At 43.7% G+C, this 27754-nt stretch overlaps 1 protein-coding gene across 2 annotated transcripts; it reads left to right on the forward strand.

Annotated features, from left to right (window-relative positions):
• The first annotated feature begins 266 nt into the window (after positions 1 to 266).
• LOC125519103 (NOL1/NOP2/sun family protein) lies at positions 267 to 27754 on the forward strand. 2 transcript variants are annotated; one of them, XM_048683985.2, is made up of 12 exons: positions 267 to 517; positions 2666 to 2990; positions 3650 to 3797; positions 3969 to 4106; positions 7473 to 7535; positions 9547 to 9668; positions 15998 to 16235; positions 16579 to 16772; positions 24432 to 24532; positions 25113 to 25194; positions 26701 to 26765; positions 27394 to 27754. In XM_048683985.2, exons 1-12 carry the CDS (start codon positions 336 to 338, stop codon positions 27506 to 27508), a joined length of 1773 nt encoding a protein of 590 aa, XP_048539942.1. In that variant the 5' UTR covers positions 267 to 335; the 3' UTR covers positions 27509 to 27754. The 2 variants fall into 2 exon arrangements, with proteins under 2 accessions (XP_048539942.1, XP_087393323.1); XM_087537197.1 differs by lacking the exons at positions 24432 to 24532; positions 25113 to 25194; positions 26701 to 26765; positions 27394 to 27754 and adding an exon at positions 23934 to 24277.

Here is a 27754-nt window from a genome sequence, read left to right on the forward strand (position 1 = left end):
GTTTCTTTTGAGGCAAAGCCTGAGCAGAGTTTTTTTTAAGTCGTTGCCCAAAGAAAGTCCAACGCCAGTTTTTTCGAGCGACTTAAAAAATAAGCTGCCTCTTCCCAGTTTAAAAAATAAACCATCCTCTAAATTTGTTGAAACTAATAAATTAGTTATTTTATAACTAGCTTAGAATTTTTTTCAATAAATAAAAGAGACGGTTTATGAAAAAGGCTGAAGAGAAGGCGGCTTATTTTTTAAAAACTACCAAGGCCCTAAACCCAAAAACTCGCCTGAGAAACAGAAAAACCCCAAAACCGCCCAAGTGCCGAATCCCGACCGCCCTCGCAGTTATGGATTCCTCCCCCTCTGCCTCCCCCGCGGCGGCGGCGGCGGCTGCGCCTGCTGCTGGTGCTGCGGCCGCCACGGACCGGTACACGTTCAGGCCGGGGCTGCGGTGGCAGCCCGAAGTCGAGGAGTACTTCGCCTCGGCGTACGGCCGCGACCACTTCGCCCGCATCTCCGAAGCCCTCGCGTGAGTTCGGTTAAATTCCTGCTAATCTTAGGTTCCTTGCTGGTTATTGCCTTGAGTTTGGACGAGGGTAGCTGGAATAGATCCTTAGGGTCTTTGCCGCGATAAGCTTAAACATTTTTCTGCGGGCGGCCTTGCCCTTAGACAGCCGGTGCCTATGCTTTTTATTTTTGTGTGCTTCAATGTTCCACTGGAACAGCTGCGCTGACTAAGAGGAAACTCGAAAAGCTTTTCATCTCGATGCGTTGATAGCAGAATGGTTATGTACGAGCGCAAGGAAGGGCCGGAAGCAACATCGCTAGACCCACTGCGGGGCTGCCCCTGCTTTCGCCTGCAGATGGACCTCAGCCCTGATTGTGTATAGGAAGCTAGTGGGTGTTGGGCTGCACATTGTCGAAGACGGCGGCATTGTGTTGTGCTGCTTGGAGGTCCACCATGCCACAGCATGCTCACTGAATAGGTGCCCTTCCGAGGGGCGGTGTCGGCAGAGTGGATGTCTTGCTGCCACCAGTCCACGAAGTCTTCTCCAATAATGGGCAGCCGGGTGGTCGATCGAATCCATGAAATGGCCTCGTGCCATAAGGTGCAGGGAAGGGGCAGCCAGTGAGGAGGTGGGCCATGGTCTCCTCTGACTGTTCACAAAGCAAGCGCTGTGGGGCATGCTGCAAACCATGCCTCGCGAGCCTGCCTGCAGCAGTCTAACAATGGTCATCTGTTAAGGTTCACCTGCGGAGGAGCCCAAAGAGTTCAGTTAAGCTTCTAATGTCTTGAAAGAATAAAGGTCTCATTGGTTCGAAGACTGTGGTTTAATTTCTCCTATATTGGATGATAGGAATACTTAGCCCTTTCTATGAAACCAAAACAATTTCATAGGAATCAAAACATTTACCTCTTCCTCTATTTTGCACATGCATTTATATCATATTACTTTGCACAGTTTGCATAGATTCATGCGGATAAAAGAGACAAAGAGGCCCTAAAAATCCAAATAGAAAACAAGCTTAACTCTGATCTCTCCTGCATGGTTCGAAAAACAAGCTCAACTCTGAGACTGTTCTATCCTAAGTCAGTCAACTATGATTCTGAAGTAATGTGAGACTACAGTGCCTGTGTACAAACAGAAACAAGGTGCTGATATGATTATGGAAAGACCAGTTCTTAATTTAATGGCTAAAGCAAAACACAACTAGAATTACTGTTTCAAGATTCCTCAATACTTGTTTGACTTTAGACTTTCTACTTAGTTGCTCTGATGATTGAAGGAAAAAAAGTCTTTTTGCATAGTAGTTAATTAAGAAATTTTTTGTGTAAGTAAAAGTTTAGGATTTTTTATGTGATTAGGTTTAAGGACGAGGAACATGAGCATTTGCCTTTGCTTGTCTTGTTTTCAGTTTCCAACCTGCGAACTTGGTTGTGTAATTAACTTTAGCACTGCCTTTTCAGTACAACGAGGTGCAAAGCTTTTGCGTTTTCTCAAAAAAAAAACATGAACATTTAAGTTGGAGAGAAATATAACTCAAAAAGGGGTATTTAAGAACAGAAGTGTGCTTTTACTTGGCCAATTGGTTTATAGAAAATTCATCTTCAACTCACCACTAAAGTGTATTGATTGTCAAATTTTCTGACCCATGAGTGTCTGTTAATTTCCTAACTCATATGTGTGAGGAGAATGGGTTTCGAGAAAGAGATGAAAAACAAGATGATTTGGGTTAAGAGTTAAAGCTTGTGAGGTTTGAGCATGTAATTGCAACTTGGCTCAAACCCCATCCACTGAACTTTGTTGTGCATATGCTTTCGCTGCTTCCACTTATTACTACAAACACCATTTGTATCACTTCACTGAGCATGTGGATGTTGCTAAATCGTAGCAACACTTCAAGGATATTATGATTATGGTGAGTTTTCTTGGGATAGTACTTTGTGTCCTTGGCTTCCTTCACAGTACACTGTACATACTTTTCTTTGCTATGTTTAGTCTTGGGAAATACTAAGTGGAAAACTAGAGTCACTCATGACTTCACCATGCAGTCAAGTAGAGATTGATGGCAGCAGTTGTAAAAGGAGCTAAATTTGCAGTTTCTTGCCAATTTCCAATGACCTACGGTATTAATGTTATGTTATGACTAAACTAAGTTTAACTTTCTTGATCAGGCATCCTTCTTGCTACTCTTGCATCCGTGTGAATACTCTAAAGTCTACCACTGATACTGTCATGCAAAAGCTGCTGAAATTGGTAAATCAGAATGAACTTTCTTGTGGATTTAATGGTTTGAAGATCGGTGAGCAGAATGGTGGAGAGCAAGCACATGAAGGGAGTTACCTGGTGCACAAGTGCCCGTATTCAGGCCTTGAAAATGTTTTATTTGTTCGAGGTTCAGGACCACATGCTCTGCATTACGATGGCCAACCTGGTCACTCTATGAAGGAGATAATTATAAGTCGAAAATGTGCAGAGTCGGTTCTTCGAGGAGCCCAGGTGTGTTCTAAAAACCACCACCATCTTTCAAAAGACACCGTTGGTTATTCCTTCCATATTTTTTTCAGACCCTTCGACATTGATATAGGACATTAGACTTCTTTTTTGCCATTCAAGTCTTGCATGATGTCCAAGTTTTACGTTATCACTCCCAATCCCAAATTTAGCTGCCACATTTTTTTCATGCATATTTATCTACTTCTCAGTGAGTCAAAACATCGTTCGTAATGTCACAAACATGCTCATGATGCACTGGGAATACCTACTGTATCTTACTAAACTACCTTTAACAAGTTCGGAATGATTGTTGTTGCCCTTCTACAGTTAAGCTAATTTATTTCCTTTTTCTGGTTAAATGTAATATGCTTATATTGTTTTTTGCCTTTACTGACTATTGCATCTATTTATTTTCTCTTGAGCTTTTTGACCTGCATTCGACAAATTACTGAAAAAAGTTCTCAGAAGTCCTTGGTGCTACTGGGTGGTGTACATAATCTTATTGTCTTCATCCATCTACATCTTTCCCCTGGAATTTGAAATTTGGAATACCTTAATTACTACTCCTAGATGCTATCTCACTGCAAGTTCACTGTTATCACGAAGTACACACTCCCTTTTCTGTATGTTTGATCTCTCCTGTTCATTTGCTTTTTCTTTAGGTGTATGTCCCTGGTGTTTTAGCTTGCAGTGCACATGTTGAAAAGGGTGATACGGTTGCAGTGTCAGTTGCTATTGAACAACCGGTCAAGGATAGTGGTTGGGCTGTTGGTATAACACGTGGAATCGTTCTACAGGGGTTGCAGTCAGGCGAGTTTTTGTAGTGGAAGTTGCCAGTTCTCTTTGATGCCTTGTTGAATAAATTGATATGTTTTTTCTTATACGCCTTAGAATAGATGGTTGTTATAGTTTGGTGTACAATGTTGTTTCCCCTGATCAAAATACAAGGTCATAAGTTGTAAAGTCTACTTAACATTGCAGATGCACATTATGAAGAGAGAAAGGGTTTGTACATTGGTCAAGGGATTGCTGCAATGTCAAGGGCAGGAATATTTCGTGTTCTTCATGGAGTTGCAGTAGAGATGACTGAGAGGGTATACAAACTACCATCTTTTAATGGTATGTTTTTTTTCTTGAATACGCAAGAGAGCTGCATATAGTTGCATTAAGAAAAAGTGTATAGAAGATTAGAAGTACAATCCCCACAAATCCCCACAAACAACACCAAATTACATATGCGCTAGCGACAACAAAACGACCATGACCGAAGCAATTGAACTACTAAACAGCCTCGGTTGACAGTAGCCTTAAGCTGCATGAACCACTTAGCTCCTGCCAAATAGTATTTTTTGATACATTTTTTGAACATTTTTCTGCAAAGGAGCAAAGAACATCGCTTCCATGCCAGTCGAAAGACGTTGGTCATCCGCTTAAGGCCGAGGTTCAACCCGTCTGCCTTCTCCTTTAGGAACCGCAGGGCGTCCCGTTCGTTGTCATTTAGAAAGGGGTTGAGCCAGGACTTCTTAGTCTCCCGGTGGTGGAGAGCAGACAACATTTCGAAACGATGCCCTAGAATTCTGATGGAACCTGGGTCATGACTGCTTTGGCAGAGGCACAGGGCAGGCCGCCTTGCCTCTGCGGTGCCAACGACGAGCATTGGGTGAGCTTGGGATCGAAGTGGCTGGATACCTCGGCTTAGGGCCACATGCGTCACGTGCACATGGGTCACACCTTTGTCGGCTAGATCGCACACTCTACGGTGAAGTCTCTTCACCGTGGCTGTTTGTACCAAATTGTTTTTGGGACTTCACGAATGGTGTTTGATTGGGGGAACTGATTGGGGAAACCTAGCTAAAAGGTGTGACTATACCAGCTTGGGGAGGGTTGTGGACGTAGAACCAATCTTCCTACCATGTTTATTGGTTTCGGCCTGCTTGTAGATGGTGGCTCCTCCGCACTCGCAGGTCTCGCTCACGTTTGTTTGGTGCTTAACTTGGAATTACCTCCTCCAGAAGCCGAAGTGGGTTTTGACACAAAGAAAGGCCTCACAAAGGGTGATGAAGCACAAGATCGAAGTGGGCGCTGGGGGGGGGGGGGGGGAGACGGTGGATTTTGAGGCAGTAGACATGCAAAAGACCGTAGATGATGAAGGGGGATGAAAAATAACCCGTTCGTGTGGTTCCGACTTGGGCACGGCCTCCGCCAGGACATCGCCGTTCTCCGCCACGATGACCGGAGAGCCTGATAAGGCGACGGTAGGCTGAGGGAGACGGCCACCGTTTGTGAGGCGTTCTAGTTGGCCGTCAGTTAGTGGAAGACATCCGCTTGCCCTTGGTCTTCGACGGTACCTCCTTGGAGGCGTTGACCTTCCCGGTGTTGATGGGCTCGCCGTTCATCAGGCAGCGCTTGCCCATGGTGGCGTGGTGGTGCTGCATTGGGGCTGTAGTGTGCTGATGCAGCGGAGCAGCAGGACGAGACAGTGGCGCGAGGAAGAAGGAAGCGGAAGAGGTGAGAGCGTAAAGCCCTCCCCTCTCTGTTCATTCCCCTTATATAGGTGTATGGGAGGTTGAACAACGACATCAATTAACGCCACGTGGCAAGCTATCTCTTCGTATCCTGATAATAGCGTTGAAGGCGCATGGGGATCGCGGAGTCTGCCGTTAACTGCTTGTGGGAATTGAGGCGCACATCGTTAGTTCATGGGACGTGGCCTTGGTGGGGCCCACTCCCACACGTCACTTTGACCGGCGGTTCAGGTCTGACACATGGTCCGGTTTGACTAGCTGATGAGACCGGTCTGGTCTGATGAGCAAGTCTGACACATGGTCCGGTTTGACTAGCTGATGAGACCGGTCTGGTCTGATGAGCAAGACTGGACAAGTTGCATTTTTAAATGTCATGTGGGAATTCGGCCCGCGAGGATCGGATGCGTGGGAAACTTTTTGTGGCGCTGGTCAGCTATCTTCATCAACAATTCAATACCGAAGCTGTTCGTGCAACTTCGGAAGTAGTCCGTCATTCGAAGGCCGAGTGCGAGCAGATGTTGTTAGGGAAAGCTCGAAGAACCAGTTTCAACCTTGGCTAGCTGAAGACAATGTGCAGTTCGGTGCTGGTCAAGGTGCAACCAAGTTTGTAGACCGATTCGGGGGTTACTGGCGGTGTTACCGCCCAGGGGTGTCGCACCTTGTTGGTTGCCGGCCCAAGGGTGCCCCTATGCCGGTTTTGCCCTAGGCCATCAGTACAGCCCACAGGCCTTGTAAGAGAAGACTCTGGAAGCCTTTCCGTCAAAGACAAGGAAGCCAGAGCCATGGTGGACTCCCCTCCACGTACGTAGCCGACTAGGTTGTGTAACCCTAGGGACCTCGGTATGTTATATAAGCCGAGGCCGAGCTAGTTGATAGATACATTACAATCCCTTGGTTCATACCTGTACTTTGTACACCCCAATCGCAATATACACAGCAGGAGTAGGGTTTTACCTCCACCAAGAGGGTCTGAACCTGGGTAATCTCGCCTCCTTGTTTCCCCTCCGACAATCACCACGCCGGGATACCCTACCGAGGGATTTGCCGGAATCATCTCCGACCGTTGGCCATTGGAGCCTAGTCAAGGCCAATATATAGATGCATGTATAAAAGAAGAGGAATATAGAAGCGAGGTTCCAATTTTTTCTCCAAGTTAACCACATGGTATCAGAGCAGGGTTGATGGAGATGCTCTATCCTGATGGCTGCCGGCAGCGCGTCAGTATGACGACCTGCAGATCGACGATGCTAGGAAGTCAAGTTAATAGGGGGCTTGAATGTGCGCGCGTCCATGTGTGTGTGTGTTTGTCAGAGCCTGATCCACTTAAGAAGAGGAATAGAGAAGTGAGGTTCAAGAAATTTCACCAAGTTAATCACATAGATAAAGTGATTATACGTTGTTATCATTCTTAGTGTGCCTCATTAGTAATTAATAGACACCCCATATATATATATTCAATATACTTTTCTGTGCGTAAACTTAGGGCTCTGATGATATTTTCTCATAGGACTTGTATTTGAGGTATCTTAGAATAATTAGTAAGATATTTTGAGAATGAAAAATCAATATAATAGATTGGTTTAAGAAGTATATTGAATATGGGAGTACCATGGCAATGATCTTCATGAAGCATATCTGGCCTGAAGCTAACTTTACCTGAGCAATCATCTGTGGCAGCGAGAACTAGTGCCAATGATCCCCACGAAATTACCATTAGCCATAGTTAGCTTCCATATTTCCATCGGACATTTCACTGTAAATCATATCTGTTGTTCTGGACTAGTAACTAACACATATTTATCTTGAGTTTGACCTACTAGTTCGTGGTGATATGCATTCCAAAGCTCAGAAAAAGTGATATAGCATGGAACTGTGGATGATGCAAAATGCCTTTCGCATCTGTTGTACTGTACATCTTCAGATTCATTAAAACTAACTGTCCTTTTCTTTTATCATTCAGACGTGCTTGAAGGGGAGATATTTCTTCAAAATTTGCCAAGTATTGTGGCTGCTCGTGTCCTTGGTATGACTTGTATTTTTTTTAGAACATTTCTTTGTTGTTACATCAACCAGAAGTGTGATTTTATCCAACTCATTTTATCTGTTGCTGTGGTCTTTATTATTTGTATATATAATATGTATCTGAAAACAAACTGCTGCTTGCTTTCTAGCAAGTTAGGATTAAATAAAGGTACTGGGTAAACAATAAAAGAATGGCTACAGCTAAGGAAATAGTAGTTATAGGATGGTGTCGCGACCTCACTGAGACCGACTAAGAGTCAGGGACAAGCAACCTAAGGAGGTGTTTGTGGAGGGCAGAGGCACCGCTAAGCACACCCGTCGGCCACCCTATGCAGAAGAGCATGAATGTTTGGCCTAGCTCCCTCAAACACCCTGGCACTCCAATGCTTCCAAACTTCCCAGGCCTCTAGGACAGATTCCATATGCTAAAGGACCTCCCTTTCGCACATGTAGTCCCACATCCTTACCATGGTCTTGTCCAGTATCACCATCCTGTTGATATGGTGTGGGGTCAGTTCCACCATGCTGAGAATAACAATGGGAATGATAATGTGTCTGATCAATTGCCTGTGGACCCTGGACACCCTCCTACCCTGGTTAGAGACCAACAGCTGCAAGATGGTCAGTCTTCAGAGCCTCCTTCCTCTGTTAAGATCTAGCTGATTGATAATAGTGATGCATATTCAGACAGTGTTAGCGACAGTGCTCCTGATCATGAGAGTGTCACTGTGGACACTGCTTGGGCTAACTCTCCTTTCAGTCTTTAGGAAGCGATGGAGTTGCTCCGAATGGCAAAATATTCAGATTCTTAAATGTCTTTTTCTATTGTTAACATCAGAGCTCCTGAAAAGAGGGTCACTGTAGACATGCAGGATCTCAGCCCACCCTTTCCCTCAAACTTACTGTCAATATGAGTACTTCTGCTGACCTTCGTACTGCCTCTAAGAAGCTTTGCTTTGATCAGAATCTGTCAGAGGACCCGCTGCTACTGCTCCCACAGCATGTTTCCTGCTTTGATCGTTTTGAGGATCGCTTCCAGTATGCTAGAGGTGTTCGGATCACCTACTTCAGGTGCAAACACAAACTGTTCATGTCTCTGAAGCTTCACTCAGGAGGAGCCCTCACATAAGCCAGCTTCATGATGGTCTCAAGACGCCATACCCTCTGCAATCTAAGAAGGGCAAGCTCCCGGGGGTCTCATCTCCTTCCTGCAAGAGGAAGCCCTCTTCTAAAACCTGGAGTTGGACATCACACCACCTTATTGCCAGCCTGCACCTTATCTGCCCCTGGACACCATCCAGGCCACGGGAGCTGGCTACTGTGGCATCCCTCCAATGCAGCAAAGCTTCAGCTTCCAAGGATTATCAATGAAGATGTGGATTGATGGCCTTGGTGGGACGGGCTCCTTTGTGTCCTTCAAATCTTTTGGTTTCTTTTAACTTTATCTATGTTATCACTGCTGGCCTATAGCCGTTTGCTTATGTGTCATGTTGGGATTGCTTTTGGATTATCTCATTTGCTATGGCCATGCTGTTAGGTGTATGTCACTGACGGACAGCTCTGCGGCTCGTCCTTACGATCTCTAACTGTTTAAATATGGATAGAAATGTTTCCTGTGGAGGTGGCCACCGAACTTGGAGTAGGAGCTGGCGTGGGGCTGTTGGGAGGGGAGGCACCGGGAGGGGTAGGGGTACGTTAGAGGGTACGAGCTATAGTTATTCAACTGAAACTACAAAAGAAGTTGTTGGAATAGTCAACCAATTACTCTTGCTAGAAACAAAGCAGTTGAAATGTTGAATCGTGGGACATCTGATTTAGTTTTCTCCTATCAACATGCATGTCCACATATGGTTGACCTACAAGATATTACTTGCATGCTTTAGAATTTTGCTGCTGTAATTATATTGGCCTCTAGACCTTATATTATCCTGGGTTTGAGTGTTTTTTCATAAAAACAACAGTATTTCCTGTCCTGATGTGTTTATGTGCAATTTTTTTATTTTATTTAACAGATCCCCAGCCAGGAGAGCAAATATTGGACATGTGTGCTGCTCCAGGAGGGAAAACAACAGCAATTGCTATCCTTATGAGGGACAAAGGGGAGATTGTTGCCCTCGATAGATCTCACAATAAGGTAATTCATTATGTTAGATTCAGCATATGATGTTGCTTTGAGTTAACGTTGCCATCTGAACTTATGTGGTCATGTTTCTCCCCTTTATGTTGTGTCCGGGTCATGGCTTGATGCGTTATATATGGCTTCATGAAATATTCTTCTTTCATGACAAAAGGCAAATATAAACTACAGTGGTTTGTGCTGGTCTTTTGTGGAACTAGAGAAGGGAAGAAAAGATTGCGAATCTTAGGCTTTGATCGGATTGGTAACACAATAATGCATGCTCACCCTCATCTGTGTCAATGAGCTCTGAGCTATGGTTGATTTATTCTGGGTTGGGTGATCCTCTTCTTTAGAAACACCGAGTACAACTTAAAAGCACACGTGTACATGCACCTACAAAAGAATAGTCACAGAGCTTTAAGATTGATGAAGTCACCACAGGCGCCTCGCTATCGGCAGGAAGCCTCTCATTGAAGGAACATCATGCTTGATGAAACACACATGGCTGCAAACTTGGGGTTTGAACCCTGGTGGGCTAGGGGTACAATTAGCCTTCCCGCCATCCAACCACAACTTGGTTTTATGGGTTGGGGTGATCCTGGCTAGGACTTTAGTCTGACTCTTACTGTAGGATAACTCAATTCTAACTCCATTCTTTCCTAATCGATGATCTGACTCGTATGCAACATGGATGCTTTCTGTTTGCTTCTCCAAAAGGCTAAAGCTAGTGCTCTCATCCTATTAGACCTTATTCCATTTCTTACCCAGATTCAGTGATTTGGGTTTTATCTCCTATAAAACAAACCACTTTGCTTAGTCCGGCACGCTCCACCTCAAAGCTTGGCGCTGCTGCAAATTGGAACTAAAGAGTGTCTGCTAAAAATTGGACTTTGTTGCGCTACGTCAGATATATGTGTCTCCAAAAGGAGTTCACAACATTTATTGAGGGTGGAGGACCAATTAAATAACAGAGATTCTTGTGATAGATAATCTTATGACGCTGTGGCATGTCAAGGGAATTTTGCCCTATGGAGAGATCACATGCATGCATGTTATGCATGCATAATCGTCGACCTCATGCTTGCATCATCGGCTTTAATTGCTAAATCCAAGTTTTCAAAATGATTTATCACACAAATTGTTAATCCAATTAGTGACCCGTCTTCACCTGTGAGTTTGTCTCGACGAGGGGCTTCAAAAGTAGTAACAACTACTTTTTAAACCCTAGAAAAGTGGTTGTTACTGTTAGAGTAATATATAAATAGCCGTACCCTTTGTATTTTCCATGTGGCTATTAATTAGAAGAAAGACTGTTTCAGACGCCTACAATTGAATAGGAGTGCAGACAACATAGCAAAGTACAAGATGGCAAGGAAGATGTTTGCGGCGCGGGAAGACTACAATGCAGCGCCACAACGTAGTACTCCCTCCCTTCCTAGATATAGGGTGTATAGGTTTTTGAGGAAAAATCTAGATTATATGGTTCATTGTATTTGTTGACAATTTTACCCTTCGACTGATCACATCCCACGCATCACGTCCCTAGAAAAAAAGGAGATGCTTTATTAGGCACAACCCCAACCCATGCGTTTTCTGCATGCTGCGTGTAGGTTTGTTAGTAAAAAAATTAGACGTGGTGTAGATCTTGCAACTACCCCTTAGTTTTAGGAACGAATAATCTTGTTCCTTTTTCTTGTTCGTTCATGTGAACAGATCGAGCTGCCGGTTGTCTTTCTTCCTTCTCATGGACAATCAGCACACCAAGGAGGCAACCTCCCATCCCATGGAGCCGGCGACCTCCCTTCTCAAGGACGAGGAGATCAAGCCGGCAGACTCCATTCCATTGGACAAACAACAAATCAAGCCGATGACCGTGCCATGCATCATGTGTCTTAAGTGCCCGGGACGACGAACGACTTAATGAATTGGTTCTTGGACTTGGCATCCTACAGGTGTACCGTCTATGGCGAGATATGAGTTTTTGTTCGAGCCGCTCTCAAAAGAATCTTCAATGAGCAGCTCGGAGTTTAAGCCTTTAGTCCCAAACAAGTTGGGGTAGGCTAGAGGTGAAACCCATAAGATCTTGCAACCAACTCATGGCTCTGGTACATGGATAGCAAGCTTCCACGCACCCCTGTCCATAGCTAGCTTTTTGGTGATACTCCAATCCTTCAGGTCTCTCTTAACGGACTCCCCCCATATCAAATTCGGTCTACCCCGCCCTCTCTTGACATTCTCCGCACGCTTTAGCCGTCCGCTATGCACTTGAGCTTCTGGAGGCCTGCGCTGAATATGCCCAAACCATCTTAGACGATGTTGGACAAGCTTCTCTTCAATTGGTGATACCCCAACTCTATCTCGTATATCATCATTCCGGACTCGATCCTTCCTCGTGTGGCCACACATCCATCTCAACATACGCATCTCCGCCACACCTAACTGTTGAACATGTCGCCTTTTAGTCGGCCAACACTCAGCGCCATACAACATTGCGGGTCGAACCGCCGTCCTGTAGAACTTGCCTTTTAGCTTTTGTGGCACTCTCTTGTCACAGAGAATGCCAGAAGCTTGGCGCCACTTCATCCATCCGACTTTGATTCGATGGTTCACATCTTCATCAATACCCCCATCCTCCTGTAGCATTGACCCCAAATACCGAAAGGTGTCCTTCCGAGGTACCACCTGGCCATCAAGGCTAACCTCCTCACACCTAGTAGCACTGAAACCGCACATCATGTACTCGGTTTTAGTTCTACTAAACCTAAACCCTTTCGATTCCAAGGTTTGTCTCCATAACTCTAACTTCCTATTTACCCCTGTCCGACTATCGTCAACTAGCACCACATCATCCGCAAAGAGCATACACCATGGGATATCTCCTTGTATATCCCTTGTGACCGCATCCATCACCAATGCAAAAAGATAAGGGCTCAAAGCTGACCCCTGATGCAGTCCTATCTTAATCGGGAAGTCATCGGTGTCGACATCACTTGTTCGAACACTTGTCACAACATTGTCGTACATGTCCTTGATGAGGGTAATGTACTTTGCTGGGACCTTGTGTTTCTCCAAGGCCCACCACATGACATTCCGCGGTATCTTATCATAGGCCTTCTCCAAGTCAATGAACACCATATGCAAGTCCTTCTTTTGCTCCCTATATCTCTCCATAAGTTGTCGTACCAAGAAAATGGCTTCCATGGTCGACCTCCCAGGCATGAAACCAAACTGATTTTTGGTCACGCTTGTCATTCTTCTTAAGCGGTGCTCAATGACTCTCTCCCATAGCTTCATTGTATGGCTCATCAGCTTAATTCCACGGTAATTAGTACAACTCTGAACATCCCCCTTGTTCTTGAAGATTGGTACTAATATACTCCGTCTCCATTCTTCTGGCATCTTGTTTGCCTGAAAAATGAGGTTGAAAAGCTTGGTTAGCCATACTATCGCTATGTCCCCGAGATCTTTCCACACCTCAATGGGGATACAATCAGGGCCCATCGCCTTGCCTCCTTTCATCCTTTTTAAAGCCTCCTTGACCTCAGACTCATGGATTCGCCGCACAAAACGCATGCTGGTCTCATCAAAGGAGTCGTCCAGTTCAATGGTAGAACTCTCATTCTCCCCATTGAACAGCTTGTCGAAGTACTCCCGCCATCTATGCTTAATCTCGTCCTTCACCAAGAGTTGGCCTGCTCCGTCCTTGATGCATTTGACTTGGCCAATATCCCTCGTCTTCCTCTCTCGGATCTTGGCCATCTTATAGATGTCCCTTTCGCCTTCTTTCGTGCCTAACCGTTGGTAGAGGTCCTCATATGCCCGACCCCTTGCTTCACCAACAGCTCGCTTTGCGGCCTTCTTCACCATCTTGTACTTCTCTATGTTGTCTGCACTCCTATCCAGGTATACGCGTCTGAAGCAATCTTTCTTCTCCTTAATCGCCTTCTGGACATCATCATTCCACCACCAGGTATCCTTATCCTCGCTTCTCCTTCCCCTGGACACTCCAAACTCCTCCGAGGCCACCTTACGAATGCAAGTCGCCATCTTCATCCACACATTGTCCGCATCCCCTCCTTCCTCCCAAGGGCCCTCCTTAATGACCCTCTCCTTGAACGCCCGAGCTTAATGGGAACATGTAGGATTTGATCGGTACTCTACTTTTTGTTAGTAGTAATCCTTGGGAACATGTATCTAAAACTAAAATACATCTAGATACATCCATTTCTCCAACAAGTATTTCCATACGGAGGGAGTATTTACTTAGCTAGGGAGTAGTAGACTAGTGGTAGGCTGGCTGGAGCTTCCTTAGTAAGTTAGTGCATGCATTTAGACAACAATAGTCAATTTGGTTTTTGCATGTACCAGCAGTTGCTAGAGCCGCATGGTCGGTTTGCATAGGAACCGACTTCCCCGGTACTATATATATGCCTCAGGGCAGCAATATGTTAAACAGCTTCAGTGAACCACTTTCCTGTCCACACTAACACTTTCGATGTGTTCGTGATGTAGGAGTTCAAGATTATGACATGCCGGTTTGAGTATGAATAAATTTATTTTTGTATGTGTACTCTACTTTTGATGTGTTGCCGATGTATTCATATAGCTCCACATGACTTTGAGCGTGCACATGTTAATCATCATATATATATTATTGCCATTGAGTGTAAAAAAGAGTTAAAGCCAAGAAGAAAAACATTGAATGGAACACCATTATGAGTAACACTAATCCGATTACATTATTGAAGACCCTTGACTAAACCAATTCGGAGTTCAACGCGAAACACTAAGAGTTGAACGGGAAACCGCTCAACGACATTATCATGGTAAGCACTACACATCCGGTGAATATTCAGTGACATCGGTAACAATGCTTGGAGCGCATAGTAATGCCACCAGGAGATCGCCTAGCCTCTCTCCCAGTTCTTGCCAAGCCTCTCTCCCGGTTCTCCCGAGCCTCTGTCCCGGTTCTCGCTAGAGGCTCAGCGATCTCCCTGTGGCATTACAATGCGTTGCAAGCATTGTTAATGGCCATTGGATCTTTATCGGATGTGTAGTGCCTACCATGATAACGTTGTCGAGCGGTTTCCTGTTCAACTCTTAGTGTTTCCCGTTGAACTCTAAATGGGTTTATTCAAGGGTCTTCACTAATATAACAGGATTAGTGTTACTCATAATGGTTACCCATTCAACTCTTAATGTTGTTCTTCTTGGCTTCAACTTTTTTTCTACACCCAGTGGCAATAATACGTGTATGGTGATTAACATGTGCACGCTCAAAGTCATGTGGAACTGTATGCTTACATCGGGAACACATCCAAAGTAGAGTATATGCATGACAATAAATTTAGTCAAACGAACATGTCATAGTCTTCAACTCCTACAATCGGGAACTCATCGAAAATAGGAAAGTAGAGATACGGCAATAATTTTATTCATGCTCAAACCGGCATGTTCTAATCTTCAACTCCTACATCGGGAACACATCAGAAGTAGAGTACCGGTCAAGTCCTACATGTTTCTGTATTTGCTTTTCTCAAACTCTCTAATCTTCAATCCGGCGTCCGAGTCTCTACCATTATTGTTGTCGGCGCTGCCTTTATACTCCGAGCTGCTTGTTGAAGATTCTTTTGAGGGTGGCTCAAACAAAACTCGTATCTTGCTGCAGACGGTACACTTGTAGCATGCCAAGTCCGAGAACCAATTCATTAAGTCGTTCGTCGTCCCGGGCACTTGAAGACGCATGGCACGGTCGCCGGCTTGATCTGCTGTTTGTCCAATGGAACAGAGTCCGCCATCTTGATCTCCTCGTCCTTGAGAAGGGAGGTTGCCTCCTTGGTGCGCTGATTTTCCATGGGAAGAAAGGAATAAAGACATTCGGCTGCTTAATCTGTTTAGACGAACGAACAAGAAAAAGGAAGGAACAAGATTATTGGTTCCTAAAACTAAGGGCCGGCTGCACGATTTGCACCATGTCTAATTTTTTTTCTAACTAACCTACACGATGCATGCAGAAAACGCACGGGTTGGGGCTGTCCTAATAAAGATGTATGGTACTAGGTTTCTTGTATTTCTTTTTTCGGATTCCTAGTTTATCTCCTAAGGTCATGTTCACATTGATGTGTTAGAAAGCTTTGGGAGATGTCAGCACCTGAGCAATAAAAAATCTGTCATGGTGCACATGCACATGAAAGTATGCCTTTATTTATGTATTTAACATTTAGCATGTGCTCCCTGATGGTGTATATCTTATGTATCTAACATTTATCATGTGTTCCCTGATGGTGTATATCTTTATCCCGAGAATCATATTGTCATTGTAATAACATAAAATTATATTCCAGGTGATGGGTATTTTGAAGTTGGCTGATGAGATGGGCCTAAGTTGTATAAGAGCTTATAAACTTGATGCTCTCAAATCTGTACGGAAGGCTTATGAGGAAAGAAATCTTGGCGTGGCTGATAATTGCTCTGAAGCAATTGTGACGTTAGCGGAGAACTCTGGCCCTATTCGTAGTATAATCGCTGCCAGGGTTACGAATGCAGCTGAAGACAGCTCAACTGCAATAGTTGAGCAGACTGGTAAGCAGCATGCCAATTTATACCCATGTATTCATTTTTCTTCACCACATCAGCTCTATTCTGTGCATCATGTTTCTTGGATTCTTTTTGTTCACATGATGGTATCATATGGATTTTTCAGATCTCTGGATAACATGGATGTTTTAATGTTCCTTACGTATTTCTAGTTTGGATTGAGAACTGTGTCTAAATTTGTTTGAATTATTTAGACACTAACCTAAATTGTTACACTATTTCCTGCAGCGGCAGCAATTGTATTTGTTGTACATGTTGGACACTGTATATGTTGGTCTTTTCCACTATTTTGGAATTTTATTTTTTCTTTTAAATGATGGAAAACCAGATGCCAAAAGGTATGTTAGCAAGGCAGACCTCAGGAAGAATTTAAGGCGAATGAGGAACGGGACAGGAAGAAGTAACTGCTCTGGAGGTAGAGTTGAAGACTCAAAAGGATTCTTTCCAAGCAGCTTTGATCGTGTCCTCCTTGATGCTCCATGTTCTGCACTTGGCTTGAGACCTCGTCTCTTTGCTGGTGAGGTAAGGGACTACTGTACCTAAATTGCGTATGTTGTTGATCGTTAAATTGCACTTTACATTCTTTGCATCACTATATGTTTCAGTTGTTTGCCTATATACAAGAGCAACAAAACAAATAATCATAATTTATAATTACTATTCGTATTATATTTTATATTATAAAATAAACTCAGATCTTTCATGTTTAACATAGTGACAGCTAGTCAAGCTTCAATCCATTATTAAGTTTCATGCACCAACTAGTAGGACCAGAAGTTGGAGAAGGTTGGGCCTTCACATATACTTGAACACCTACATGTGGAAGAAACAGGGCAAGCAAATATTTATTTAAAATGTGAAAGCCAAGACTTGAGCCTAGAGGTTTGGGATTAACAAAGCTTGGAGGTGACGTACTTTCAAAACAACTCGCTATCAGCATAAAGAACTAGGCACTCTGAAGTCCCTGACTTCTCATACCAGGAGGTACCGGACCCAATCGGGCACCCTACGAAAATGATTTGGTAGATGTTGATCTTGTATGGGCCTGGTCCATCACAACTTAGGCCCATAGGGCCGAACTCGTGTAAGTGACTTAGAAGAGGAGGGCTGATCAATGTTTGGAGATGAGCGCATAGAGACAAGCTGCTGGTACACCTCTCCTCATTCAACATGGTAACAGACGCCGGCAGGCGCAGGCGACAACGGGGCCTGACGGGAAGGCGGCTAAGGGGCTCATCTCGGCAGCGGGTACTCATCTCGCGGCTGTGCGCTAGCTAGCGGGGAGGTCCGCAAGTGGCTGCGTGCGAGTGCGGGAGATGTGGAAGTGGCACGTGAGACGGTGGCGGGGCCGTGCGGGAGACACGTCGACAACGTGGCTTGGTCAGAGGAAGACGCTTATGCTGGTAGAAACTGCTGCTACTAGAGGCTTGTGTTGCTGCTGTGGCTGCTGGTTCTATGTGGTTGTGCAGTGATATCATGGACGAGAGTAATGGATAATCCATTTTTCATTTTTATCTTGCATCCAACAAGATTTTCCAGGTCTCTCGAGATTTTCTTCATCATTAGCGCATCCCTTCTGGAGACCCGACCCTGTAGAAGAAATTAGTTCTTCTTGACCACCCACATTTGTAAGGGTGGCTGAGAAGCATTGTATCTAAGTGCGCCAATTGAGAATTTAGGCATTGAAGCAAATGCATTTCTCTTCATAGAGGGGTTAGTATAATCAAATAAATATACTGAGAAATTCTTCGAAGATTTGTGAACATAGTGGTTCGAAGAATAATGCACATATTCATTAGACCAATGATTGTTTCCCTACGAAACAGAGGCATTAGCACGACCATAAGTGGGTCTGCGACCATTTGAAGACTTTGGTCCATATGAAAAATTTGCCCTTAGGTTTTTCTTCATCAATGGTGTCATGACGACATTCACCTGAATACTTTCCAGAAGGCTTTTGGGCATCTAGATTTTCTTCATTGGTGGACCATTCCTGTAGTTAGTTCCAACAAATTTGGCGAATACTTCACCATTTTGATTTTTGAACAGTTTATAGTTGGAGTCAAATGACTCAATAGAGAGATAATAAGTAGCACAGTTATAGCCAAACAAAGTGGATGGATCGACAGGAGGTCGTTTTGCAGGCATCCAGGTGGTTTGGGGGTACTGCTCAGGTTTTCAATAGGATCCATCTCCATTGATTCTTCTTTCAAATGCAATACCCTCTTTCCTAGGGTTCTTCTTCAAGATCTGCTTCTTAAGCACATCGCAAAGGGTTTGATGCCCTTTGAGGCTTTTGTACATGCCTGTCATATACAATTCCTTCAACCCTGCATTTTCGTCAGTGATATTTGTGGCTTTCTCAGATGAGGGGTTAGTAGCCTCCGAAACAGTTGAAGAAATTGCTCTTTCAGAAGCATTTGAACATTCAGTAGAAGAATTTGTGTTTTCACGTTCAAGGCATTTCAAGTATGGTGACACAAATTCTTCATGAGCGGTACTGATCTGTTGAGCGAGCAAGGCATCGTTCTACGTTCGAAAATCATCATGAGACGCTCTCAGTTTTTCGAGATCTCCTCCTTTGAAGAAATTCATAGGAAAGCTTCTCATGATTGCCTGAGAGGGCCACATGACGACTTTGAAGTTCGTCATACTTTGATCGAAGACTTTGAAGATCACCAGTCAAAGATTGATTTCGATCCATTTCCTCATCCAACAGATCATCGCTTTTGTCTAGCAGTTTTTGAATCTTTTCCATAGTAGTTTGCTGCTCAGTTGCAATTTTAGCAAGTTTTTTCATACCTAGGTTTATTTTCACATCCAGAGTCATCTTTACTGAAAGTATCAAAGTAGGCAACACGTGAGGATACCTTGGCGCCTTTTGCCATGAAGCAATAGATGGGAGCAGAGTTGTCGTCACAGGCCTTAGCGTCGGTGACGTAGCCATTTTCTTCATGGTTGAAGATGGACTTGGTGACAAAATCGGCAGCGAGAGCTAGGCCGGCCACAAGAATCTGACTCCTCAGATTCCTCAGCTCCCTCTTGATCGGATTCTTCCTAAGAGTCCATTTCCTTGCTGATGAATGCACGTTCTTGCTAGAACTGCTCTCTTGTATGATGAAGACTTTGAAGAAGACATAGGATTTCTTCTCATCAGAACTGCCATCCTTGCTCTTCTTCTTCTTTGATTCCTTTTCCCAGAGAGGACAGTCAGCAATATAGTTGTCAGGCTTCTTGCATTTGTAGCAAGTTCTCTTGTAGTCTCGAGCAAAATCTTCTTCAGTTTTCTTCCAGTCATACTTTGAAGACTTTCCAAAGCGGTTTTTCTTTGAAAACTTCTGAAATTTCTTCACCATCATTGCAAGTTCTCTGCCAATTTCTCCGGGGCCACCGGAACTGCAGTCAGATTCTTCTTCAGATGAAGAAATTGCTTTGGCTTTTGCTTTTGCCTTCATGGCGCGAGGTTGTCCATAGCTTGGACCATACATGTCTCTCTTCTCAGCTTGTTGAAATTCATGAGTATTGAGCCTCTCAAGAATATCAGCTAGGTTAAGTTGCTTGTAGTTAGGACTCTCTTGAATCATCAGTCCCAAGATGTCAAATGAACTGTCAAGCGATCTCAACAATTTTTGCACCACCTCATGTCGGTGATGTCAGATGCGCCAAGAGCTTGAAGCTCATTGGAGATATCAGTGAGGCGATCGAATGTTTGTTGGACGTTCTCATTGTCGAGCTTCTTGAAGCGGTTGAAGAGATTGCGAAGAACATCCACTCGGGAGTCACGTTGAGTTGAAACCCCCTTGGAGATCATATCCCAGATAAGATTTGAGGTCTCCAAAGCACTCACTCTGCCATACCGTCCTTTGTTCAGATGCCCACATATGATATTCTTCGCTTGAGAGTCAAGTTGTTTGAATCTCTTCACGTCATTAGCATTGATACTCGGTCCAACAGAGGATACCATTCTCGACGACAAATCAGAGATCGTTGTCAATAGCCTCAAGATGCATGCACATCTTGTTCTTCTAGTACGGGTAGTTTGTGCCTTCGAAGATAGGGCACGCAACGGAGACTTTGATCATACCTGCGGTCGACATAACTAAAACTCCAGGTGGTTAAACCAAAATCACACAGAACAAGGGAGTACCTTGCTTTATACCAATTGAAAGCGCAGGTAATCTTCCGGGGGTGAATGGGAGATTTTTACAAATTCATCAAAGTTGGTAGAGTTTGACGAATAACAGAGTGACGAAATAGAAACAGAAGGGAAACTAAATCATCACAGTGAAGCAAAACAGGCGCACATGATAGATGCAAATGAAGAACATGCAGTCATACATACATTCAAAAGTAAACATGATGAACTGAAGGAATGAAAAGCATCAAGATGAAAGTCTTCAGAATGCAAGACACAAATTCTTTAAGTGCACAAGTACTGAAAGTAAAGGGTTGAGGAATTTGAAACCAGGTTGGCTCGGTGAAGACACGGTGATTTGTTTGACCAGTTTCAGTTGTTGTATCAACTGTACGTCTAGTTAGGGAGGCTGAGATTGAACTCAGGAGACACCAAGTCTTCACCTTATTCCTCTTGAGCTAAGCCACTTAGACCCCGCCCAATCACTCATGGTAAGTCTTCAAGGTAGACTTCCAAAACCTTCACAGATTCGTTCTATGGTACTCCACAAATACTTCTTGGATGCTCAGAACATGACTCCTAACCGTCTAGAAGAATGATAGTCTTCAAAGGTAACAGGCGTCGGATCACACATAACAATCTCTTCAGTGATGCTGAATCACTCTGGCTTTGGGTGTTTGGGTTTTTCCTCACTTGAGTTTTTCTCAAGTTCGTTAGAGGAAGGGTTGCTCTCAAATGACACTTGTCGATCTTTCTCTTGGAGCAGCCAACCAACTACTAATTGGGGGGGGGGGGGGATATTTATAGCCAGGGGCAATCCGACATGATAAGACATAAATCCCCTTGGATAAGGATCCACTCAACAGCTGGCACTTGCGCAACAACGGTCGGAACGACAATTTCATCGGAACTCTCATTTTCCTCACATGGTATGCAGATCACACTGGCGAAATCCTAACTCTTCAGTCAGACCAATTTCGTCAACGAACAAAAGAACTTTGCCTCTGTCACTGAAGAACTCGATTGCACTGCAAGAGATTTCCAAAGTCTTCAGTCGAATAAGTAGGTATGTTTTAGGTTTGAGCATCACTTCGGAAATACACCTATATATCACCTAGACCCTCTTTCACAGTATGGTGTTTCCCATTGACTCAAATAAAGAAGCAATAAACTATGAAAACAAAGTCTTCAAGCTTCCAATTCTTCACATCAATTTCTTCAAGGACGCAGCAAATTCTTCACTGAAGAAATACATTTTTAGGTGTCGTTTTTTGTTGGTTAAACCAAATCTTCAGGGACTATATCTTTTGTGTACACTCACAAACACATTAGTCCCTTAACCCATTTGTCTTAAGGGGGCACTAGATGCACTTTTACACCAAAAGAACTCAAAGGAGAGGAAGAAGATGGTGAAGATTTCCCGACACCCGTAGCTAGGTTATACGTCCCAGCTGCGAGAATTTCTCCATCGACCAAGAGTCGAAGTAGGCGCCCCCCTACGGTATCCACGCGTACCGAATTAGTAATTCAGCAAACTCTTCGTCGTCCAGGAGACTGCATCTCAGGATTGTCCTCAGGAGTGCTAAGAAAGAAAATATATTTTGCAAGCAGCTATTGTAGGCGCGTGCCCTGGTGACAACGCTACGGATGATGATATAAATGTCTAGACCAAAAGTGACGACTCCATATTAGTGCAGTACCTGATGCATGCTTCAAAAACTTTTTTGAGAGCTATAGTGCCTACAATATGATCGGTGGAGCTAAATGCTTTGTTCCAGCAGCAAGGTCCAAACGTTATGAGATAACTAAGGCCATGTTTAGCTTCAGGTCGAATTACCCGACACTAGTCGGACTTTAGGACCCATCTTTAGCTTCAAGTCGAATTGCGTGACACCAGTCGGATTTTAGGACCCATCTTTAGCTTCAGGTCGAATCGCCCGACACCAGTCGGATTTTAGGACCGTTCAGTCGGATTTGAGATCAATCGGGCCATCCGACAGTAGCTTCACTCCAATTGCCCGACTGATGCCTCACTCGGATTTAAATACTCGGTTGGATTTATCCGTCAGGATTCCTTCAGCCTGTGTTCCTGATCTTCTTTCGGCTCTAAAGGTTGCATACGACCTTGGATTGAGATGATCCAAAGACAAATTTATTCGTTTCGACGACGAAAATTTTGCATGTTGAGCACTACTTCATTTGAGGCCATATTAATTACATTTTATGCCATGCCATAATCTAGTGTTAATGTGCACACCTCTGAACTTGTTATTACTTCCGCATCCGAACTCTATTTTGGATCATCTTTATATCAACTTTGATCTTCCCAAATAGGGTCATCCAAAGGCAAACTCCATACTTAAATCTGACCTTATACTGCCATGGTTTCAAGCTATCCTTCACATAGCAGCCAGCCTGTGGAGCATGCCGAATCAGCGAGCCGCTTGCCAATTGGGACATGGCAACTTGTATCACCTTGGGAGAGCTCTAACTGGTCACTGCAGATCTGAGTGCTATATCTCGTGTGTGTACCTTGCTCTTGAGTGCTATGCCTCCTGGCTGCTTCTCCATGTTTTGGGCACCTTCCCTAGTGCGCCTCACCTGGGTCTGTCACGGCAGGAATGCCTCGTTCGGCAGGAGTTTTGCCAAAAATGAGTGCAGACACTCTTCAACTCGTCGGCGTTCTACATCTACCTTTGGGGTTCGTATTAGAGCTTAGTAATTGTTACTGTGTGTTTGGCCTTACGCAAGAACATTATATTAGGATCTTGTTTATTGCGTGATGGATATTCATTTCAAGTTTGAGAACAATGGTTGTTCTATATATTTAAAGGATATGTTTTATGGCTGTGCACCTGTTAAGAATGAGTTGTTTATTATGGATCTGGAATGTAGTAATCTCGTCTATAACATTGTCTAGCTAATTGCCTGTGTGTTACAATAGGGGTAATACATATTCTAGTGGTTCAGCACCAATTGTGTCTAACATAAATCTTACACCAATCATATTCTAGATTTTGGTAAGATTTGATCTGATTTGAGTATGGGCAGGGGAAGGCAAGAAATGTTTTGATTTAGTTGGCTCGTATGGCCAGCTCATTAATTGGAATCATAACATACCACTTTTGAAACCCCAGAAAAGTTGTTAATAGAAGAGCTAGGAATTTTTTCGCCTAGAATAAAATAAATTATTGAACATTTTATTTTCTCTATTGCATTTTCTTTTCTCCGGGCCATGTCGAAGTGGAAGTCCACTAGGACTTGAACTTATATCTATCTTCTAGTCAACATCCAGTCCCCCTGCCATCTTTCGTTGGATCCGGTTCCAAACCTACCCCGACATGGACTTGGACCCGTGACCAACGACCCATCCTAGCCACACCTCATTAGTCCTGTGCGAATACATCTTCTACAGCTCCGGAATCTTCCCTTGGAGATCTAAGCCAACTCAGATATCAAAATTATATTGACATTACAAAATTGTATGCAAATTTTATATACAAATTCACATGCAAATTGACAGACAAATTCACATATACCTAAAACAGGAGGACTGCATTTACCTCGGGCCAGCGCACTAGGAGGCCGGGTCTGGCATGGCGGCGTTCCTTGGGACAAAGTGACAGAGATGGAGGGAGGGTGGAGAATGCCAGGTCCGCGTGGCAGTTTTTGTGGACGCCAGAGCTCTGGCCCAATAGCATGCGCTGCGTGGAGGGGCAGAGCCCAGTAAGAGGAGGAGCTGCACGGCGAGGGGGGAGGCTGGGGAGGTTGGAGGCGAGTGTTGCGCAGCGGAGGCCCGCTGGTGAGCTCCCGACGCAGGAGGGAGAGCCATGTGCAAGGGAAGTTTCCTCCCACTCTCCGTCGTTAGGTTTTGGGGCCTGAGGGTATGCCTGTGGGAGTTGGGGCTGGGTGGGAGGGGTGTTATGGGGGGCCCGCATTTTCCTGGCTCTAATAGGGGGCCTGCTGGAGATTCTCTAATATCTAGATGGCTAATTCTAGTACAACTTGCTAACTTATTTGCTGTTTCATAAATTGCATTATTACAGGAAACTCTGGAATCGCTGAGAAAGAATGCGACGTATCAAAGAAGATTGTTTGATCAAGCTGTTAAGCTAGTTCGCCCTGGTGGGTTAATTGTTTATTCCACGTAAGTATGTTGAACTTTTTTTTATTGTTACTGGGGTGGACGGTCAAAAACTCGTGCTACATTGCTCTTTTTTCTGGTGCTGGTACACAGTAGTTCGATTCACGTTTTCATTGCTTACTTGACACAGCTAAGAGATACTGAGTACCCACTGTATTTCCTGTACTGGGATAGTGGGTCTCTGTTTGGATAAAAAGCACAGAGCCTGGATTATAAACAGTGCAGCTAGTGGTCTAACAGAGATTCATTGTAACTGCTGTAGCAATACCAAAAAAAAACATAAATGATGTTTTTTCTAGTCATGCACGAACATTTTATTAGTATTCAGTGGGTGAAACGATCAATTTTGTTCCATCTACATACACTGCTGTGCACGATATCAATGTTAGCTACTTGATGGATAATCGTAGTTGCTCCATAAATTGGATAACTTGCTAGTAGTCATTTTATCTTGCATATGCCCGCCATTTATGCTGGTGTATTGTTTAAGTGACCTACAATTTAAATGAGAAGCAAATAAGCAATACAACTCGACGAACAGTGTTGATTACTACTGGCACCTTATTTATTTTTCTGCTTCCAGGTGTACCATAAATCCAGGAGAAAATGAGTCTTTGGTCAGATATGCCTTGGATACATACAAATTCCTGTCACTAGGATCACAGGTAAGTTCAATGACTTGTATGTTGTCGTGTCTTCGCTGCGGTGGATTAATGTGTCAGAAGATTTTGTTTGTGCTACTGCACATGTAAAGTTTTCCTTTTCTCTTTAAAAGCGATGCATGTCTTTTATCTGCAATGTGTCTACTTGATTCTGCTGTTGGAGAGACGTGTCTTATTTTAGCCATTCGAAAATTTTAACTCCCTTCTGCATTTTCTACTTATGTCACCCTTGTTAGCTCAGACACCTTCTACGGATGTGAGTTTTACATTTTTGGCAGAACTGCAGCCGTGAGAAGTGAGCTCAGATCGTTAAATTTGTAATGTTACTTTTTCCCCTTGTCTGTTCTCAAAAGTTACCCAGCACATTTTCTGTGTCCTCTCCGTCCCTCTCCTTTCACCCACGAGTCCCTTCTTTTTCTCATTCATTTGCTGTTGGGAGCCAACTGGCATGATTGCTCGACCCTGATCCCCAGCCATGCGGATCTGTTCCTCTATCTTGGTGCCATCGTGACACACAGAGTTATCCACATTTGCGGCACTACATTCCACAAGTATGCCTCCTCGCCTCATTACTGTATTACTGCCGTGTCAAGCCACCTCAGCGCTGAGATGCCTTGAGTTCCACTCATGCTGGTGCTCTCCAGGGTGTCTTCGTCTTGGACAGTTGGATGCCGCATGGCTGCTTGGCTCGTTTACCATCGTTGACGGTGTGCCAACGGCGCTGGCCCCTGGTCCTGAGATCCAGGACTGGTAAAACATGAGTGCCCAATTTTCTTTTAACGGAGTTGAGCGGCAGAAGTACTAAAAGCAAACAGGAGTGGCAAAAGCAAGGGACACCTTCTCCAATGCAAAACCCAGTAGCTATATATTTGCAGCGCAAAACTTGAAAATATGCCATTAATTCATCTGTTGCATTTCATCACTTGTTTAAAATTAATGGTTGTTGCAAAAGTTGGCGCAAAAGCTTGATCGGTTTGTGAAGATGCCACTGAGCTGCTCACCTGCCTGGGCTTGAATCCCTCTGCCTGCTTTGTTCATAACATAAGTGAAATAAAACTGGAAATTCGTTATTTGCGAAACAATAGTTTACTCAACATTATAGTGCATGTTAAAGCTGGTGAACTTGATTTAAAAATGATAGCATGCCACCTTAAGACAATGTAGAAGCAAATTAGGTCTTGGACCCTTTGGTGGTATCTGCATTTTTGCTTCAAATATGCATACGTATTTCTAACTTGAGTAGAGAAACTGAGTGCTTTTCTTATACTCCATTTGTTCCGAATTATAAGATGTTCTAACTTTTTTTGAATCTGATGTATATAGACGTGTTTTAGTGTGTTCGTTCACTCATTTCAGTCCGTATGTTGTCCATATTGAAATATCCAAAATGTCTTATAATTTCGAACAAAGGGGATATATAATATGTGTACTTGAGACAATTAAACTTGCTGTGCTATATGACTCATTGCTAAACTTCCGACACCATTTCTATTGTCAACCCTTTTTCAGCACCCAAAAGTTGGAGGACCTGGTATTATTGGCTCGTGTAAGCTGCCCAACAAGGCATATACTGAGTAAGATCGAAATATTTTTGTTATATCTTTGTTTGAATTTGGCTCCTGAACCTGTTATCTAGATTATGTTCTGGAATGACCATTTCATGATTTGGCAAAACTCCATGCCATAATTTGGCACATGGCTACAGTCGGATGTGGTACATTTGGGGATTGCATCCCAAACTTTCATTGTTTCTTTTGCGAATAGTAGAATAACATGAGGCATTTCATATGCATAGGCATCAGCAATCTACACTAGTTTGATAAGCCGTCCTTGTGCATAAGACTGTATTGGGCCAAATAAGCTGGTTTGTTAATCAAACTGCTGGACAAGGTTTGTTTTAATAATTCTGGCCCTTCTTGCAGCGTGCTGCTCTGTAGTACTAGAAGCATTTTACATTGTTGGAAGATCTTTTGGTCTATGGCATTTTATTTATTAGCATTTTCAGCTGTTCAGACATATAACAACTAGCAGGCGACACTTGGCTGAATCAATATATGTTTAATCTTGCTTCAGTATATAAAATGGTTTGTATTACTATGTGTAAAATAGTCATGTACCTACCCTTTATCCATGAGACTTTTATTTTGCATGTGTTCCAGTAAAAGTTGCCTGGACAACTCTAAAAATCAAACGCTCTTGCAGGCAGTGGTTGACGGAGGATGAAGCACAACTTGTCCAGAGGTTTGATCCATCATCATCACTGGATACGATGGGTTTCTTCATTGCGAAGTTTAATGTTGGGCAGAAGGAGGACTGAGCAAAGGGCGGTTTGTGTTGAGCACCATATGTTGGGTACTAAAAATCTTCGATAGAATCAGTTAAATTGCAGGCATTTTCAGTAGTCACTGGCATGTATTGTTGCAACTACCTGCATTGCATCCAAACATTTCTTGAGAATTTTGGTTATCTAGGGGCTTATGTAGTAAGGAAATCACAAGATGACTATGATTTAAACATGTGTAAGTTTGATATGATAGAAAATTTTCGAGGTGTTTCTAGGTTA

This window comes from Triticum urartu, chromosome 7A (genome assembly GCF_056163025.1).
Source record: "Triticum urartu cultivar PI428250 chromosome 7A, HENAU_Tu73, whole genome shotgun sequence".
In the NCBI taxonomy this organism is placed as follows: Eukaryota; Viridiplantae; Streptophyta; class Magnoliopsida; order Poales; family Poaceae; genus Triticum; species Triticum urartu.